A 20,000-nucleotide genomic window follows, 5' to 3' on the forward strand; every position below is an offset into this window, starting at 1 on the left:
AAATGTGAAACTCAATAAAAATAATATTAAAGAGTAAATAATCAGATATAAAAGTATTCTTGTTTCTCCTGCTCACCATTTTCACATCAAAAGTTTAAATCTCTAGTTTTTGTGAAGGCAGCAGTGAAAGTGTTGTAAAAATTCTATAATAAATTCTAAAATAACATTCCATTAAACTGTTTGAAATATCTTTTTTCTGAAAAAATAGTGTTCTTCTAAGTTCAGGTAGCGATGCGTTTTTTTTTTTTTATGAAAAAGAATAAAGGAGCGTGCAACGCACCGCCACAGGCTAGACTCTCCTAGAGTTACCACATGGATCAATCTGGTGTGTCATCCCCAAACTTTTCTCTGGCCACCCCTGGAAATTATCTGGGAGCACCACTGCTTAAAATTTTGAATGCTGTCTCAGTCTCTTAATCAAGTTTCTGGTCAAATGAAAGGAAAACAGCTTTTATAGAAGCCCAGGCAGCAGCACATCTAAAATATGAGAATAAAGTCATGATGGGTTGTTGTTGGAGAACTCATTTCTCCAGATGCTCATTCTTTAATCCATCTGTGACCCTTCAGTAATCTGTCTAACAGCTGGTTTCTGAGCAGGAGCTGGTTACTCCTACTTGTTAGGAGGAAGGCAGGCACCCTGTGATGGTAACACACACACACACACACACAAACAACGATTGCATAGGTAGAATCTGTCTTCTGACATTTTACTTGGTATATTTGTTCCAGAACAGGAGGAGGGTTAAGGAGTGAAATCCCACGATAAAACCCCCTCTTGCTAATTATGAGGTTGCTGGTTCAATACTAGCATCCCCACCTCTGTCACGTGTTCTTGGGCAGGTGAACACAACACACGCCTGGTGTGAGTAGGTCAGTGGGCCTTGTCAAGTTTCAGTTTTTTTACACTCAGATTCAACTGAATGAATGTTCCATGTTGTAAAGTCCTTGAACTTCAAGCATTTAGAACAAAGAGATACGATTTTATTTACGTTGTAAGACAAGCAGCTGAAACAGCCACTGCTCAGGTTTTGGGGGTACTGAGAAGCTTGAAAATAACCTTGAAAGTGCTTGGATTTGGTTTTGGATAAACGTTAACGTGTACACTAAGGTCAAACCATGACACATTCGTCACGTTCGTCACTTTTTACAATAATTCTGAGTTTATGAAATGAGCGACTGAGAGAAAACACTTTTAATCCACTTAGATAATAAATATCAACAAGGTGTGTGTGTGCTCAGATATTTGATTGTGTTGTGTGTGCGCGCGCGTGCGTGCGTGCGTGAATGAAAAGTATTATATTAATATTGTTAACAGACTGAGATTGTTAGTAATAAAACGCTCACCTGGAGCGTTTATAATAATATCAAAAATAGAGTCTGACTTTAAGGTTGGGCAGAATTCCAGAGGAAGGAGAAGGATCCCAGAACTCTCCTGAACGTGTTGGATGAAACAACCCTCACGGAGCCGTTAGCAGTCACCTTGACTCCTCCGGTCTCTGCCTGCTCCGGGTCACCGAGGGTCAGCCAATGGGACCTCGCTGCGAGGGAATTCATCCAGTAGGAGCATCCGGCTTCTCGGTGGGCGGGGCTTGGCGCGTGCAGCAGATGAAGCCCGACTGGGTAAACTCAGGCGTGATGAAGAAGAGTGGAGGCTGTTCTTTGGGGAGGTTCTGTGTGAAAACTGTCGGTTCCGTTTGTGTTCAGGTAGGAAACGGAATAAAGCGGGTTTGGGCCAGGTGGAATTATCTCACCAGGTTCTTGTTCTGGGACCACCCGTCTCTAACGGACCTCTTGTCTCACATGTAGGTCCAGATGCTGGTTCTGCTTTCTCCCTGATGTCCACTGGTTCTACAGCTGTCCGGATGGGTCCGCGTGGGAGCTGAGCGGCCCGTAGAAGTCATCAGAACCAGCCGGGTCCGCTGGAACATCTGGAGCCATGAAGAGGTGTGCGCGCGCCAGCAGCTGTGGATTGTAGGTCGAGCAGGAGGAGACTGTGCGCGCGCCTTCATGAGCAGGACTCCAGCCGGCAGCAGGACCTGGACCACAGACTGCAGGCCGACCCGGTTCGGAGAGGACCGGAACTCCCAGCATGAAGGAGAAGTCTAAGAACGCGGCCCGGACTCGGAGGGAAAAGGAGAACAGTGAGTTTTATGAGCTGGCCAAGCTGCTGCCGCTGCCCTCCGCCATCACCTCCCAGCTGGACAAGGCCTCCATCATCCGCCTCACCACCAGCTACCTGCGGATGAGAGGAGTGTTCCCTCAAGGTACGGAGCCGGTACCGAGCACGTCCAGCTTCTAACCGGATAAACACCCATTATTATGGAGGGATAGGAGCTGCAGCTCGTGTTTAATCATTTATTGTCCTTTTCCATCCGAGAGATTTATCTAATTATCTGAGACAAAGAACCCCCAAAACAGTGTTTATTTATGTTTATTTAGGCGATTATAAAGTAATTCAAAACCCAATCTATTTTATTTTATTTGAGTAAAGTCTAAATAAAATATATAGGCTGCTTTAACTCATTTGTGTTCATGTAAACAGCATAACGCTGCTATTCTGCATGTTTCAGTAAAATTGGTAGTTTAATTTTTATTAATAATTTTGTGTATTTATAATAAAATGTTAATTACTTTAGAAAATAAATAAACAAGGTTCTGATTGTGTTTGGAGCTGGACCAGTCAGAAGGAGCGGTGCCGCTAAAGGCTCTCCGGCCCGGCCCGTGGTGCTGCTGGAGCTGATCCCGGACCGCTCCGCTGTTCGTCTCAGATCGTCCAAAAGACTCGTTTTACATTCTTTATTTTTATAAACCAGAGAAAATATTTCTGAAAAAGGCCAAATTCTGATCAGACTCAACGAAACTCAAACGTTATGTTTGTTTTCATTGTAGAGATTTCTGTAAATTTTGCTTAATCTGACATGCAGGCCTATAGGTGGTCAGTGTGTGTGCGATTTACAATTCTGTCCGCCGAAAATCCTGAAGCTAGTTTTATTATTAATAATGATCGTATACGCTTCAGATCCCATTATTATTATTATTATTATTATTATTATTATTATTATTATTATTATTATTATTATTATTATTATTATTATTATCGCAATTCTTTTTTTATTTTATTGAATGAAAAGTAAAAACGGACTTATTGAAGCGGGCCAGTTAGTCTCTTAACGGGTGTTAATTATTTTAGAATAAATTAATTCTTTATTTGTTTATTTGTTCCGTTAATTATACTGTTTCTACACGGGCTGTTTTCACTAATTAAATTATTTTGCCTTATTTAGTTGGGCAAGTCAACACATTGTGTGCGCTTTTCTTCTCATAGTCTTATGTCCGACTCTGATATTTTTTTTAAATCAACACCAAGTCGGGCTAGAATAAACCCAGTCACTGGATGAGTAAAGGAAAACAAAAAAATAAGAGAGGGGTATAAATAAACAAAACAAATAAATTAATTAATACCTAGCACCAGGTTCAGAATCCTCAACATTAAATATGCTCGTGTGTTTACAGCATTAGGCTGAATGTGAAGGAGCTGTAGTTCACCTGCAGCTCCTCTGAGTTTATTCTAAACACAATCTTGTTCTATTTGTGTGTGTGTGTGTGTGTGTGTGTGTGTGTGTGTGTGTGTGTGTGTGTGTGTGTGTGTGTGTGTTTAAATCTTTCTGCACAGCATTTAAACTCATACTAGCATGTGTGTTTGTTTCATGTGGCCTTGTGCCGCCGCTGTGTGACACATAAATCTGAAGTTGAGTCGGCTCAGACGGATTTCTGTCTGGAGCAGAAAAAGAAATGTTTTCTTGTTTATGTCGACCAAGCAGGTCTGGGGGAGTCCTGGGGTCACGTGAGCCGCAGCTCTCTGGATGGAGTCGGCCAGGAGCTAGGCTCCCACCTCCTACAGGTTATTATTTTTATTTATTTATTTATTTACTTATTCTGTTTTGTTGTTGCGTTCATGCTGCTGCGGCTCTGGCTGATTTTAGAGACTCTCCAGCTACCATCTGCCCCTCCAGGCCTCCTTCTCCTTGCTTTCAGATTTAAATGAGTTGAGCTCATTCGTGGTCATGCACACGGCCCATGTCTCCTGCTGCCCCGCTCACATCAGCAGCATGTCTGCAGTTACAGAAGGAATCGGAGGTTTCCTTCACTCAGACATGTGCTGCTCATTCATAACATAGTGGAGAGTTCTGTTGAAGTCCCACACCCTAACCCCACCCAGCAGGGCTAAAACAACGATTGACGTGTTCAGCGTGGTCTCTTCAGACTGTTGTTTCACATTGACCATAAATGAAATCAGATTTCAGCTGATTTTTAGGAAAGTAAATGAAGTTAAAGGTGCAGCAGAGGATCTTTTTCTTCTGGGTGGATCATCGGAACCACTGGTTTGCATAACTGCCAGTCATTCTGGTGAAGCTTTCACGCAAGGCCTTCGTCGTGCGTGCTCGTTCCTGGGTTAGTTTTCACCCGTTTATGTGTGGCGCGAAACACTATCATTCCTCGCCGTTCTCACCGGGTTCTTTTAAAAATGGCTGAGAGTCGCGCGAGAAAAAGTGTCTTCGAAGTCCAAGATAAGAAGAGAAAGATCCCCAAAGGGAGAAATAAGACTAGAGTTTTTCGTTTTCAACTATGGGGTGCGCTGAAAGCGAAGGTCGCCGGTTTTCTGCTTCACGGGTAAGCTAAAGTTCAGCATGCTATTTGGAGAAATTTGTTCCAGATTTCTGCTACAGAAGAGCTGCAAGGCCGGCAGCTACTTTTTTTAATGCAGAGAGGGCGGTTCTATGGAACTAGGATTGGGACAATATTGTATTTAACGTGTACCATGTTTTGTAACGCATAACTTTCATTTTGTAACATGTCACAACATGAAACTTTTATTTTGTAACTTGCAAAAACAGTCAGTGTAGAAGTTTTAAATTACAACTTTCAAAACACAAATCTCAGTCTACAGTTACAAAACTCAAGTCAACAAATACAAAACATTTTGCCCCAATTCTGGCTTTCTTCCAACAGAAATTGTCTTTGACAGGAATCCAATACTCATGATTGGCTGGTCAGAAACAAGCATGCCATTGGTTCTTTAGGAAGCAATCTAGTATTGGGACAAAATATTTTGTACTTGTAAACTTGACTTTTGTAACTGTAAACTGAGACGTGTGTTTTGAGAGTTGTCATTTGAAACCTGTACATTGATTGGTTGTTGCAAGTTAGAAAACAAAAGTTACATGTTACAAAATGTGAATTACAAGTTACAAAATTAAAGTTACAGTTACAAAACATGTTACAGGTTACATGTAATTTTGTCCCAATCCTAGTTCCATACAGTTCTCTCCTGGAAGTCAGAAAGATCCTCCGTACCTTTAAACTATCTGCAAACCGTAGCCTACATTTTAATGATTTATATCGGAACGTGCTGACGAGACAGAGCTCCTGCTGGTTGAGGGAGCTGCAGGCTGATGTGTGGAACATGGTCACGACCAGCTGGCTCTCACGTTTAAATACAACATAGAAAACTTTTAAAGACACAGAAAGTTTGAGTCTAAATTTAACTTCTGGTTTAAACCAGGAAATGCAGCATAGAGCTGAACCTGATGAGAGAATATTGTATTTCTATTATTGAGTCAGTTAAATATTTATATTCTAAATACTTATATTCTAGAAGTATATTAATTAAACATGTTATATCGGTTTTATTTTATTTTGTTGAGTTTTGCTTTTCAAAATGTAAAATACATAAAGTTTGTTTTATTTTTCTGTAAAAGTAAAGCAGCAAAACGAGACGACGTCATGAGTCATTCAACGCCGAGCTGACGGAGCTAGAATTAGGACAAAATGTTTTGTATATGTAGACTGAGATTTGTGTTTTGAAAGTTTTAATTTGAAACTTGTACATTGTTAACCGTTTTTTTTTTACTTGTTCTTTTTTGAATATGATCGGTCACTCTGAGATTAAATGCAGGCCAAACATGAAGATAGTCTCCTACACCTATCGCCTGCATTCGCTTCTGCTGGACAATAGACGGTGAAACTCTCAGATTTGGAATTCCTGACAGCTCTATGCCACACTGTCACTTAACATTCATGGACTCGCCCATCTTGGCACACGATGGGGAAGGCTGTTGTTGGTTTGGCTCCAGGAAACAGCAGAGAAGGTCTCAGCTAGTGGAAGCTAACTGTTAAGCCAGATTCATGCTTCTCCGTCTGCGTCAGCGCGGAGACACGCAATGTCCTAGCGGGCCTGCCGGAGAGCTCCGCAAGGATGGACGGAGTCCAGCTCTCTTTTCTAAACATCTGTCAGTTGAGACGGACAACGCAAGCTTGTGATTGGTCAGGACGCCGCTGTTGTCTACAGCGCCGCCATTGCGCCCTCAAAAACATAAAGAGAGCCGAGGATAACAAGCGGCAGACACGGACAAGCTTGAATAATACCTCGCGAAAAAACTCTAAAAACATGAACGTTTAATTCCCCGTGACTGGAGGAGTGAAAAGATACGCAGCAAGCGTTTTATTTGTGGACGGAAATGACAGGAAACGTGGGTTTAGAGGTGGCGAGCGCATGAAGGGGTGGAGGAGACTGAGAGACAAATATGTCCGTGTTAAAAGTCTCTTATACATGTACAAAAAAACATAATATAAACACACTATCTTGGACCGATACATGACAGGATACCACAGAACAGCGCTACGCCCTCTGTTGTCCTGCCGGGCAATTGCTTTGCAACACTCTCCAGGAGACGGAGAAGTGTGAGAGCAAAACGCTTCCGTCGATCCGTGCGTGTCTGTCCCTTGCAGAGCTGACGGAGAAGCATGAACCAGGCTTTAGCATCTCCACAACACGGCAGAACTCCTTCAAGTGTGTGATATTTATGCAGATACAACATCAACGATGCAGAGCAAAGGGAGTTGGTGGCAGAGTTGTGTTGCTGTTCTCCAGTCGAAGGAGAGATATCCAAATATCAGGAAATAAAACTGCAAATCAGAGATGGACTCATAAGGCATTCATTTATACCAGAGAACACTGTGAATGTGTTGAAATAACGAGTGAACTTGGTCTTAAACATAAAACATTATTATTATTTTCTACATGTTCTTATATTTATAATGCAGCCCCTTTCTGCTGGATGCCGTTAGTCTTTCTGCTCTGCAGAGATGTTGTTCTACACTCATTCTTCCCAAATAGACTTTTTAATAGATGTTAATATTTCTAGCCTGGACTATGACACCTTTCTCTTGTCATTGTTTCTTCAGACATTAGATGGCTTCGTCTTTGTGGTTGCTCCAGATGGGAAGATAATGTACATATCAGAAACAGCCTCAGTGCACTTGGGTCTGTCACAGGTTGGTTAGATTGGCCTACTGATTTGTTCTGTAGAGCTCTCAGCTTCCTGTTCTAAAGAGGATTTTCCCTCCAACAGGTGGAGCTGACAGGAAACAGCATCTATGAATACATTCATCCAGCTGACCACGATGAAATGACAGCAGTCCTCACAGCACATCAGCCTTACCATTCACACTTTGTACAAGGTAATCCGGCTCAGTGCTGGGCAGACCAGATGCCGTGGACTTACTAAGCATCATGAAGACGTGTTTACACGCTTTTATGTCTCTACAGAATTTGAGATGGAGCGCTCCTTTTTCCTGAGAATGAAATGTGTCCTCGCCAAAAGAAATGCTGGCCTCACATGTGGAGGCTACAAGGTAGTAGCTAGATCAATCTGCCAAGAATCCATCTGCAGGTCACTGAGTCAGACTTTGTGATGTGGTTCTGTGGTTCTGGCTGCCTCCCACAGATTAGTAACTACACAGATTGCAGTCAGTCAATACACCAATCAACCAATCAATCAATCAATTAATCAATCAATCAATCAATCAATCAATCAACCAACCAATCGATCAATCAACCAATCAATCATCAATCAATCAATCAATCAATCAATCAATCAATCAATCAATCAACCAATCAATCAATCAATCAACCAATCAGTCAACCGATTAGTCAGTCTATCAAACTATTATTTGTCAACCAATCACAGTCTGTCAGGTAGCAAGCTAACCAACCATTCAATCAAGCACGTTGATTGATTAGTTATCTGACTAACTGATTATTCATCAAACAACAAACCAATCAAACTGTCGATTAATCAGTCTGTATCAACCAACCAATCTTCCCATCAATAGATCAATGGATCATCTGACCAATAGATGAACTAATTAATTAATCAACTATATATATATATATATATATATATATATATATATACACACACACACACACACACACACACACACACACACATATATATATATATATATATATATATATATGTATATATATATATATATATATATATATATATATATATGTAGTGAAATAGAGTGATGTAACGATCTAGAGTTGTATTTTAATATACTGTAAGTAGATCTAGTTATAATCAGAAGAATAGGTTGTTTTTATCATCAGGGAGTTCATTTAACACTCTGTATTGACCTTGAGACAAGAAAAGAGAGAGTTGGGATTGTTTAAGAATTTTATTATAAATTCTACAATCTATCAGGACTAACTCTGTGTTGGATGAAAATGGATTTGGATGTTGTGTTGGTGCGTGCGTGTGTGTGTTGTTCAGGATCTTTAGGCTGACGGAGCGTATCTGGTTGTTATGACTACGGACCACGAGGCTTCGGAAGCTGATGACATGAGCAGCTATTTTGCCGTGTACGTACCCTGTGGAGTCTCCCAGGTAGATCAGGAAATGCCAGGTCCTAGGACCTCGGATGTGTACTGGAACTGGTTGAAGCAGCGGTCACAGCACGTCAAAGCCCGTCTGAAGGGTCGACCCCGGTACCATCGGCAGCATCAGCTAGTGGTGCTCTTATTTTGAAGGGACGTCGTCTTGTTGGTAAACAACGGAAATCTCCAGTAGCTTCACAGTTCTCAGTTAAAGAAGAAAGCACATCTGGCCAGGCTGTACTTCTCTTTTGATGACGTTGGAACCCCGTAGGACTTCCAAATGAACAGAACTGAAGTCAAAATGGAACTGCCCATAAAATGGCGTTGCCTTGTTTTTATATCTCTGATTTGTTTTAAGTTTCAGTAAACGGGATTGGACACTTTAATTCAACAAGCCAGATTCTCTTACGGCAGCCGAAAGCTCTGATTGGTTGGAACAATGTGCCATGCGTTTCTATGGAGATGAGGGTCAGTCTGTCTGTGCAGTAGTCCTGTTTTCATTAAACACATAAATCATGACATCTTTATTCCACAGATCATTCACTTGATTATTATTGATCAACATCTGTTTCGACTAGCTTTAATCACAAATTAAGTACTTTGATTATTGAAAAGCGTTCTTCTTCTCCTTCTGGCTCTTCTCCTGGAATGTAAACAGTCTGAGGAACACCTGACCTTGGCGTTTTCTACACGGGTGTTACTGTGTACAGGGGCAGCTGCTAGGAGCTGAAAATTATGAACTTCATAACGTTACATATATATACACATATATGTATATGCATTCATTCATACATTCATACATGCATACATACATAAATTTACACATACACCAAACCATCCAAACTTTACTGATCAAATCATTGTTTGATGTCTTGATTGATTGTTTTTATGAAACAGTAAAATCTCAATATTTCCCATTATTATGGTTCTGATTGGGTTCTTGTTTCGAAACCAATGGTTGAGAAAAGCATGTATGATGAACGTGTGTGTGTGTGTGTGTGTGTGTGTGTGTGTGTGTGTGTGTGTGTGTGTGTGTGTGTGTGTGTGTGTGTGTGTGTGTGTGAACTCTTGTTTCAGGTGATCCACTGCAGCGGCTACCTGAAGATCCGTCACTACAGCCTGGATGTGTCTCTGTTTGACAGCTGCTATCAGAACGTGGGTCTTGTCGCTGTGGGCCACTCCTTACCGCCCAGCGCGGTCACGGAGATCAAACTGCACAGTAACATGTTCATGTTCAGAGCCAGCCTGGACATGAAGCTCATCTTCCTGGACTCGCGGTATGCTCCGTGTCTGTTCACACACTCTCATGTTTGAACACAGTGTCTGAGAAAGGTTAGTAGAATAGTTCACCGTGTGTGCGTGTGTGTGTGTGTGTGTGTGTGTGTGTGTGTGTGTGTGTGTGTGTGTGTGTGTGTGTGTGTGTGTGTGTTCAGGGTTGCAGAACTGACAGGTTATGAGCCTCAGGATCTGATAGAGAAGACTCTCTATCATCATGTCCACAGTTGTGACTCCTTCCATCTACGATGTGCGCATCATTTATGTAAGTTAGTTCAGATTTTTTTTTCAGTATTTTTTATCCATTTCTCACCGTCCTCTCCAACACAGCCTCCAGTCTTATTCGTGTTTTTATTGGATGTAAATTATTAGTTGTGGTCACAAACCTCCCAGAAAAGCCGTTATTTCTTTTTGTGTTCAAATTTGTGTCGTATTGTTCTAAAGGAGCAGGAAATGAATATTCCAGATATTTGCAGAGGTTGTTTTGTTAGAGCAGATTTTTACAGTTTACAAAGGTTTAAGTGGCTAGTTGTGAGTTATTCTTGGCATGCTTTTATTCTCGCATATCCCACTTTTCCTAAGTCATCTCCCACTTTTTAGATCAGTAATTATTGGATGAGTTTAATGATAATATTTGAATATATTTTTTACAGTTGAGAATAAAATAGTTGGTACTGATCTGATAAAAAAATCACATTAGTTACTGAAATAACCATAAACGAACTAAATCAATAATAAATATAATTTACCAGAACTTAAATAATGAAGTTGGACATTCTGGTTCAACAGAATAGTAATTTTACAGGATTAAAACCGTTCTAGACTAAAATGAAGGATCCACTAGAAAAGTAGTCACGGTGCTGTCTGGGTGAGTACCACACTGAACATGGACCACAGAAAGCTGAGGACACAGTTGTCTCAGAGGTTAAAACATTGCTCCAGACCACCATGGTGACAGGGAACGGCGAGAGGCTGTATCTTACTAGTAGCACAGGTTCATGGCCCGCTCAGGAAGTCATGTCCTTGGCCTCACCCTCCTTGCCTGCTGGTGGCGGTGTATGGCAGCCTCGCCTCTGTCAGTGTGTCCAAGAGTAGCTTTTCGACCAGGTTTAGGCCTGTGGAGTGCTGAGCAGCTTTTTGTTGCCACATTAATAACAAGGAACTTGTCTGATTGCCATGAGTTTATTGTCAGTATTTGAGATTGATTTCAGTGATCTCTGTGGGTTTTTCTGTCTTTACCTGTACCAGCTGTGAGCCTGTGGTCCCCTGTTTCAGGATGAAAGTGATTGTTTGCTGTTTGTTTTCTTTCCTCTCTCCTGTTCTTGTAGTGCTGGTGAAAGGTCAGGTCACCACTAAGTATTATCGCTTCTTGGTGAAGTGCGGCGGCTGGGTCTGGGTCCAAAGTTATGCAACCATCGTACACAACAGCCGCTCATCCCGACCTCACTGTATCGTCAGCGTCAACTACGTCCTCACGTGAGTTTCTCTGACCATCACAGTAACTAATGTCATACATACAGATTGAGATTATGTTACCGTTCTAACTTCACCAGAGTGGCTACAGATGCATTTTCCTCTTGATCACGGTAGTGTAAAGACCACGGGCCTCATTGTTAAAACTGCATAGAGTCCTTACTAAAACGCTACTTAAACTCAGCAAAAAAATAAAACGAATCCAAGTGGAATATTTATCTAACATATTTCATTTTACCTAAACTGCCTTCAGGCAGGAGATGTCTTGTTGTTCATGTGTGGAGTCGTTCCCTCTGGGACGGGCAGGCTGCAGGAAACTCGGAGGTGCAGGTGCAGCAGCTGGGTGCGGTTCGGTCTCTGCTGCTAATAAAAGACGACAGTTTGAGTTACAGCAGGTGCACCAGGGCATGTGTCAGACAGTTAATGCACCAATAAGTCATTTGAAGACGTAGGTATGAAAAAAGTCTGATGTAACGCTACAAAAGAGCAGATTTTCATTCATATTCTCGTGTGTGTGTGTGTGTGGGGGGGGGGGGGGGGGGGGTCTACAAGTCTGCAAATGTGTCTGAAATTCACCATCCCACTTTCACCGTCTCTACGATGCACGTACACCTGGGTCAGAGTTTCCCGTCAACTTTTTCTTTATAAATTACAAATTTTGATCCTGCAACTGGGCCACATCGTGTTAGAAAACACACACTGTAATCTGAGTAATGGACGGTGTGAAGTCAGGAGCAGCTACCCTGATCAGAAAGGATTTCTTGTGCTGAGTGGTTGCAGGTAGATAACGGGACCCAGGAGGAGACTTTTAGGGTTTTTGGAGCTTATTTCAATCATTTGGAGCAGAAATGATCCGGTTACTGGAGCATAAATCACAACAGTTGTTGGAGATGTTGAGTGATGGTATGGAGTTTTGCTGATGATTGTTTTATGAGTGAACTGATACCAACGTTACATCCTGCAGGAATGGAGCGATTACCAGTTGACCAGTAAAGGTCCCAGTGATGGGTGTTTAACTGGGCAGTGACATCAAGGTTTTGGAGACGTTTTTTGGAGGCGGTCCTATAGATTATGTCACTGTCATTCAGAATGGTGTGATTGGGATTTTGATCTGAGCTTTTCAGAATGAGTAAACGATCTAATGCTGTTGGAGCTAATCCTTGATCTGACTTTTGTAATCAGTGTTTTAAATGGATGCGTTTAGCACTCCGTAGTGTTCGTTATGAATTTGCTGTGGTTTGACCAAAAACAAAACTTATCTCCTTGCTGTGAGGTTTTAACACATTTAACACATACAATAGCTGGAACGTCTCCTCAGCTTTCACCAGTTTCTAGAGGAGCGGTTCATCACAAATCAGCTGTGTTCACGATCTAAAACAGGCTGGAAGCAGACTCCAGCTCCACCATGTCAGCTCCCTCCACCAGCAGGGGCAGGGCCAGTCGGCTACAGGGGCCGGAGGGTGTCTAGGTGACCTTTCATTAACCCTGTAAGGGTCATTTTAGCACATACCGACTCAAGAACATGATGGAAAATATGGAAAAGTTGCTTAATATGGCTTTAATGTTCTGATCTAAGGAACCTTAGCTGTCAAGCCAGCAGAAACACAATATCTACTTTCCTGGTAATTAGTTACATTTAAAATATTGTAACTCCGTTACTTTCTGAAGAAGTAATCAGTAACTAAAAATGACTTTTTGGAAGTAACTTGCCCACTGGTGCAGAGGCGGCCCCAGGTTTGTGTATAGATGTATATATGGTGTGTTTCTATTGGTTGATGCTTTTAGTTTCTCTGTTTGTGGAGAACAAGAAGAGGACACTGGTGTGTCATGTTGTGCAGGTGCTTTTTGTTGAATATTTTTGTAGCAGTTGTTTTATTAGTATTTATATTATACCTGTTACCTGTGGAACCTCCCCCCACGAACGTTTGAACCAATGAGCATCCAGCTAAACTGTGACGGAGCCTAGAATGACTTCTTCTCTCATGTTTCTAATCCTGGGAGCCTGATGTCCACTTGTAATTCTGAAGAAGAAGCTCAGTGTTCTCCAGCTTCTACTGTTTGATGAGTAAAAATAGTTCTTTAAAAAAATGTAGGGTGTGAAACTAAACACCCATAGATGCAACTCAGCATGTAGAGCAGGGATGGGGAATCCTGGTCCCCGAGGGCTGATATTTGGCATGTTTTAGTTGTTTCCCTGTTCCAGCACACCTGGTTTTAATCAGTAGGTAATTAACAATCTTCTACAGAGCTTGATGAGCTGTTGAACAGATGATTCAGTCATTGAATCAAATGATAAATGACCCGCACTTGTATAGCGCCTCTCAGAGTAAGGACTCCAAAGCGCATTACACCACAGTGTATCATTCATCCATTCACACACATTCACAATCAAGTGTGCTGGAGCAGGGAAACAACTAAAACATGATGGATAGTGACCCTCGAGGGCCAGCGTTCTCCACCTCTGGTGCAGAGCAATCAGCAACCAGTCTGAAGCTCACTCCCTCCAAACATGAGATTAAGGGGTAGAATGTGTGTGAGCAGGTTGGTCCCCCCCCCCCCCCACCCCCTTTCACCTGCCCATGAACTCATTGTGTATCCTGCTCTGATAACCTCTGACCTTGGTGCTCCTGCTCTGTGGACCTCCTTCAGCTGACTCCACCAGACGTCTAAAACTCTTTATTCATGCTGCTTCATGTTCAGGTTTAGCCCAGACTCTTTACGCACTCAGATCCAGTGTTCAGGTCCTAAAACCAGATGACCTATAAACCTTCTGAGAGCTGTCTGGTCACACAATAAATGTAATAAATGGTAAAAAACTTCAGGCCATTCATATTCTGATTCATTCAAATATGAAAGCCATTGTCAGACTGCCAAAAAACAACAACAAAAGCTTCATTAAGACCAAATATTTGTGGGCTTTCAGCATCACAGCTGGAGCAGCAGCACTACAACATCTCAGAGTCTCTAATCCCATGACTAATATCTGCTTGTACATGAATTAGTTTGTGTGGCGGGAGATGGAGACTAAGAGACGATGCACATGGAGGATGGATCACTATTTGTCTCAAGTAAACTGTCAACATTCTCTGTTGCCTCAAATGGGATTCATCTTCCACAGTGAGAACACTTAAGTGAGAAATCAATTCCCATTTCCCCGTAGTGAGCCGCTCAACCTCCTACTGCCTTATTTAGACAGAAACAGCCTTTAATCTTCCAGCTCTTCTCTGGATGAGTGTAAGAGGTTCACTGAGAAACCGTGTAAAACCTATTTTTGAAAAATGAGCTTCACGTGCATGCTGGCCACGAAAATAGTCTTCTACCCCTATTTCCTGCTTTAGCTGCAAAACAAACATAAACGGGGAAATGGTCAGGGTAGGAAAACCCACACAGATCTGAGTCACACCCACTTTACTGTTGATTTGGGAGTGTGTCTCGACCAGCGACATATATACTGGACAATTTGTTTCCAATTATAAGTTTTTGTGCCAAAATGGGAGGTGGCCACCACCGCCATTTTGACCGTGTCACAGGTTCCGTCAAACCCAGACAATTCCAAAAAAGAGAAGAGAGGTGGAGCTGAGGGTGGAGCTACAAGCTAACCCAAAGCTAACGCGGAGGTGGGAGCAAAGCTAACGGAGGTAGCTACCTAGCTACAACCGGAGTTAACTGTGCACAACACCGGAGCTTCTGAGTCAGAGATACGCCGGGCTGACCGCTGGAGAGAACCGAGTGGAACACAGAGGTCTCCTGAGAGCTCCACAAGCCGGCAGCCGCGAAGCAGACAGGCGCCTCTGTGATCAGAGATGCGCCAAACTGCCGCTGAGGGGAGGGGATCATACCAGTAGTCAGAACCCAGCTCCACCAACATGTTATATTTCAACCCATTTTCAAAATGCAGCGTTATGTTAAATGCACTGGGTTTTACCCTATTACGTTTAAATTTCATGGTTAAACAGTACATGTTAAAATCTATGCTCATCTAGTGCAAGAACGGCAGTGACCTAAAATACATTAATATAATTTTACTTACAGAAAAAAATGAAGTGGAGACTCCTTGGATGCTCTATTAGTGCAATTAATGCCACAGCAAGACATTTTGTCCAACAATTGCACAAATAATATCCAAAAACGAACGCACAAACGCTACAACTAATAGTCTAAGTTGAGAGACTGAAAATAGCGGAACAGTTTTAAGGCGAGGCCGAGGCTCAGGCTGAAGCCTTTCCCCCGAGCCAGCTCTGTGGTCACTTGGGTCTGATGCTCATTCGTTATTCAGAATTTTAGGCTTTTAATACACTTAAACAGAAGAGTGAGAGAAAAAAATTCACCCTCCTCAGAGTTGTCATGAGTGTAAACTAGATAATTTAAACTAAAAACATGTTTTGGCACCAGGCTGTAAACATGTTTATTTCTGCTGTGAAATTGGTATTTTTAACATGGGAGTCAATGAGGATTTGCTCGCTTCTGACACCAGCCCCCAGCGGATGAGGATGAAACTGCAATCTCTGTCACTTATTTTTTGGCTTCATTTTTTTACCAGTATTATGGGGGCTTGGTCTCGACTAGTAGAAGCTAACCATTAGCAATAGCATCTCCACAACATGGTGGAAGATGATAAAACATAAATATTTTATTTTTCTATCAAGAAAAGATGGCGAATGGAAGCAGCGGAAGAGTTGTGTTGCTGTCAGCCAATCAGAGGCCTAATGTTGGTCTCAGTGCACAACCTGCTTCACCCAGCACTACACCAGACAAGTAATTAACAAACGGGTTATTGGACCCAACAGGCTCCCAGTAACTATCACTAGATGTTTGTGTTCTTTAATGACTAGCACTGAAATCAAATGGAATCACAAACTAAAATATGTTTTTGTGCTTCTTCAGGGAAACTGAATACAAAGGCTTGCAGCTTTCTCTGGACCAGACTAAATCTAAGGCCTTGTTCTCCAGCAGCAGCACCACCAGCCTCCCAGAGACCTCCAAAACCCTCAAAAGCAGAACGTCATGGCCAAAGGCCAAAACCAGACCCTCACCGTACACACATGTAAGGATTCACTCTCCTCCAGCGGTCGAGCTGCAGTGGCTTTGTTACATGTCCTAATGTGTTCCCACATTCCCTTCTCTTGCTGCAGTATTCTAGTTTCCACACGGACCGTTCAGAGTCGGATCAGGACAGCCCGTGGGGCAGCAGCCCCCTCACAGACTCCTCTTCCCCTCAGCCGGAGCACGCTGAAGCTCTGGACGCCTCCTCCAGCTGCAGGCAGGTCTCCTACCCTCACAGTCTTTGCTACAGCTCGTCTGAAGAGCTGCATCGCTCCACTAGTGATGTCCTCACACACGGTCAGAGTTGTGAGAGGGGTCGATGTGATGCAGGGAGATATTTCCTCGGAGCTCCTCTGTCCAGCAGAGGTACCTGGTGGGGCGCGGCACGGACCATCCTACCACTGACCAAGAGCTGCTCAGAGAGGAGTGAAGGGTACGATGGCAACACGACCCACATTGCAGCCATCCACAGTTACCATGGTGAGACCTGAAACCACATCACTTTACCTGTACCAAGACCTATTCTCATACTATTTGAGTGTGTTGTATCACTTACACAGTAGCATCAGCTCCACTCCGCTACGCCCTCCCCACCCTGGCCACGTTCGTTCCACATGGCCTTGGGAATGCGGACGTGATTGAGCATATGAGCGGTCTTCAAAATTGGCGCGAAAAATAGATATAAGTGATGTCATGAGCGCATCTCAGAGCACGTGGGCGGGGCAAAAGAGTGCGGAGAAGTCCGCGGTGTCTCCATTATTAAACAAAAGCGGCCTGAGCACGCTTGCCTTTGGAGGCTCACTGACTCTGATGTTGCATTCTGCTGTGTTGTGTCTGGCAGCACTGTGTGTGTGTGTGTGTGTGTGTGTGTGTGTGTGTGTGTGTGTGTGTGTGTGTGTGTGTGTGTGTGTGTGTGTGTGTGTGTGTGTGCGCGCCCCTCCTAACAGCAGTGAGGGACAGCAAGAGGGCTGAAAAGATGTCCAGTTGCGCGCGGGAAAATCCAAGGCTATCCAAATGAGAACACCCCAAACCCGGTCCAGGCAGAGTAGAGCTGATGCTAGTGTGTAAGTGGCATTAGACTAAGACCAGGAGTGGAGCTGGACCCTGGGTGGTACTTGACACAGGACTGGGACTCTGGAGATGTCAATTCTATTACTGTGAGTATTTCTAAGGGTTTTCATTGTTTCACCTCCTGCAGGTCATGGTCACTGGGATGAGGACAGCGTGGTCAGCTCCCCAGAGGGAGGGTCAGCAAGTGATTCAGGGGACCACTACCAAGCTGACCTCTACCCCTACAGCCCAGAGGAGCCCAGTAAAATGGAGACGCTGATTCGAGCCACACAGCAGATGATCAAAGATGAGGAGAGTCGACTTCACATGCGCAAGGGCCCTGAGAATGCCCCCCTAAGCCTGGCCAATGGACTTACCAAAGGCCCTAATCCATGCTTCACCCCAGAGTGTACACAAGGACTCCCGCCCTTACAGACTGTGGTTTGTCGAGGTATAGGTCAGGTGATCAGCCCAGCACCTAGCCCTGCATCCGTATCTAGGCTTATCAGCCCTGGCTCTGAGCATCCCCACAAGCCCAAAGACTACCTCCAGACTGACCTGACCCCACTTTCTTTGCAGTTTCACCACCCATTTAGTCGGCCTATGGCATACTCAGCTTCCCCTACGGCGGCCCCTGCCTGCTGCCCCCCACACAGCCGCCCGCAGCCCTACATGGACAAACACCCAGCGTACTCACTGACAGGCTACACCCTGGAGCACCTCTATGACCCAGAGAGCTTCCGAGGCTCTGGCTCCACTCACTACAATCACTTTCGTCTTCAATCAGAGCAAAGCAGTGAACACAAAAACCCCTCAGTGATTATCACCAACACTAGCTAACACTCATCTGATTTCCTAAGTAAAGAAGCTGAGGGTCGATGGTGCCCCATTACCAGAGTTGCAGGTTCACATCCCACTAAGTCTGTTGCAATCGTGTCCTTGGACAAGTCACTTCACCCTTATTGCTTGTTGGTGGTGGTTGGACAGATCAGTAGTGTCTGTGTACTGCAGCCTCACCTCTGTCAGTGTGCCCCAGGACTGCTGTGGCTATAATCACCACCGCTGTGCAAATGGATGAATGACTGTGGTGTCATAAAGCACCTTGGGGGGTGGTAGAACTCTAGAAGGCAGTATATAAATACAGGCCATTTACCAAAAAAATGTCTGTTTCAAATGTATTTTGTTGCCTTATGGAGACAAAACTGTTCAACCTGATTAATGCTGATTGGATGTTAAATAAAGGTTTGGGTGGATAAACGGGTTCTCTTTAGATAAAACCACTGAGTATGATGGAAAACCAGAAGAGAAGCTAGTTTTACTACTGGGTCTCCTCTGATGCTCTCTAGTCCACCTGTCGGACACACTCCTGACTCTCCAAACCATTCACCCAAAACAAATGTAATGGGTTTAAATGAGTTTATGGTCTAATCCAAGACTAAGTTTCAACGTCATGCAACCAGAATGGCAATAGAGAGGCTGAGCCTGGTGATGTTATGCAAAGTGTTGAAATGCTGGACCAGCTAAATCATCACATCATAGGTCCATCAAGCAGCTGCTAAATGTTGTGTTTGTTCAACAGAATTCAAGGTTGGTCTTTTAGGATTTGCCTATGATGTCACGTTCTGATCTTAAATGAACTTATATTTCTACAAGTTTTTTTTTTGTTTGTTTGTTTGTTTTGGGGGAGGGTGTGTGCCAAAGCCTGGAATGTGCTTAGTTTCTTAAAGATATTTATGGTGTACTGTAAATATGCTCAGAAAAGTCACTTTTTATTTGTAAGCACATGGAAAATATGGTATTTATAGAGTAAATGTTTCTGTATGCATTTTAAATGAGTTTGGAATAGCTGCATTTCAGTCTGCCTGTTTTAATCAGTGTTTCTGACAAAAAGACAAAATAAAATCTTTTTACAGGGATGTCTTTTGTTTCTGGTTCCATCCTTTCCTCAGGTGATGACATTTTCTGAAAACATCCCACACTGTTTGGGCAACTGAAATCACTAAGCTTTTGAATCTTAGTCAATTTTGGCTTGCTTTTGGCACCCCCTAGTGTCTGATTAGTAGAACCAAAAGCAAAACTTATCTTCTCGCTGTGCTTTTTTCTTTTTAACAGCTGAAATGTCTCCCCAGCCTTCATTAGTGTCTACAGGAGTGGTTCTTCACTAGATTAAACAAATCAGCTGTGTTCATGATCTAAAACATGCTGGAAGCAGACTGCAGCTCCAAGCATGTCAGCTCAATTCTTTCTAAATCCATTAGGCGGCAGACCGCCACTCTAAAGTTGCAAGTGCAACATTCTAGTCACAGAGGGCAGTTTGGGTCTGAGAGAGTTTTCATTAACCCTGTAAAGGGTCATTTTTAGCACATACTGGCTCAAGAAAATGATTTAAAATATAAAAAAGTTACAATGTATGACTTTAAATATTATGCTTCTA

The 20,000-nt window shown here is 43.1% G+C and overlaps 1 protein-coding gene across 1 annotated transcript; it reads left to right on the forward strand.

Moving 5' to 3' along the window:
* The first annotated feature begins 1,398 nt into the window (after positions 1 to 1,398).
* sim1a (SIM bHLH transcription factor 1a) lies at positions 1,399 to 19,482 on the forward strand. Its single transcript, XM_054740666.2, has 12 exons — positions 1,399 to 1,704; positions 1,807 to 2,264; positions 3,822 to 3,901; positions 7,246 to 7,335; positions 7,413 to 7,521; positions 7,610 to 7,695; positions 9,803 to 10,002; positions 10,159 to 10,265; positions 11,329 to 11,476; positions 16,358 to 16,517; positions 16,606 to 16,996; positions 17,715 to 19,482. The coding sequence occupies exons 2-12, from the start codon at positions 2,090 to 2,092 to the stop codon at positions 18,404 to 18,406; spliced, it is 2,238 nt and encodes a 745-aa protein (XP_054596641.2). The 5' UTR covers positions 1,399 to 1,704; positions 1,807 to 2,089; the 3' UTR covers positions 18,407 to 19,482.
* Positions 19,483 to 20,000: the final 518 nt, after the last annotated feature.

This window comes from Nothobranchius furzeri, chromosome 5 (assembly GCF_043380555.1).
Source record: "Nothobranchius furzeri strain GRZ-AD chromosome 5, NfurGRZ-RIMD1, whole genome shotgun sequence".
NCBI classification, from domain to species: Eukaryota; Metazoa; Chordata; class Actinopteri; order Cyprinodontiformes; family Nothobranchiidae; genus Nothobranchius; species Nothobranchius furzeri.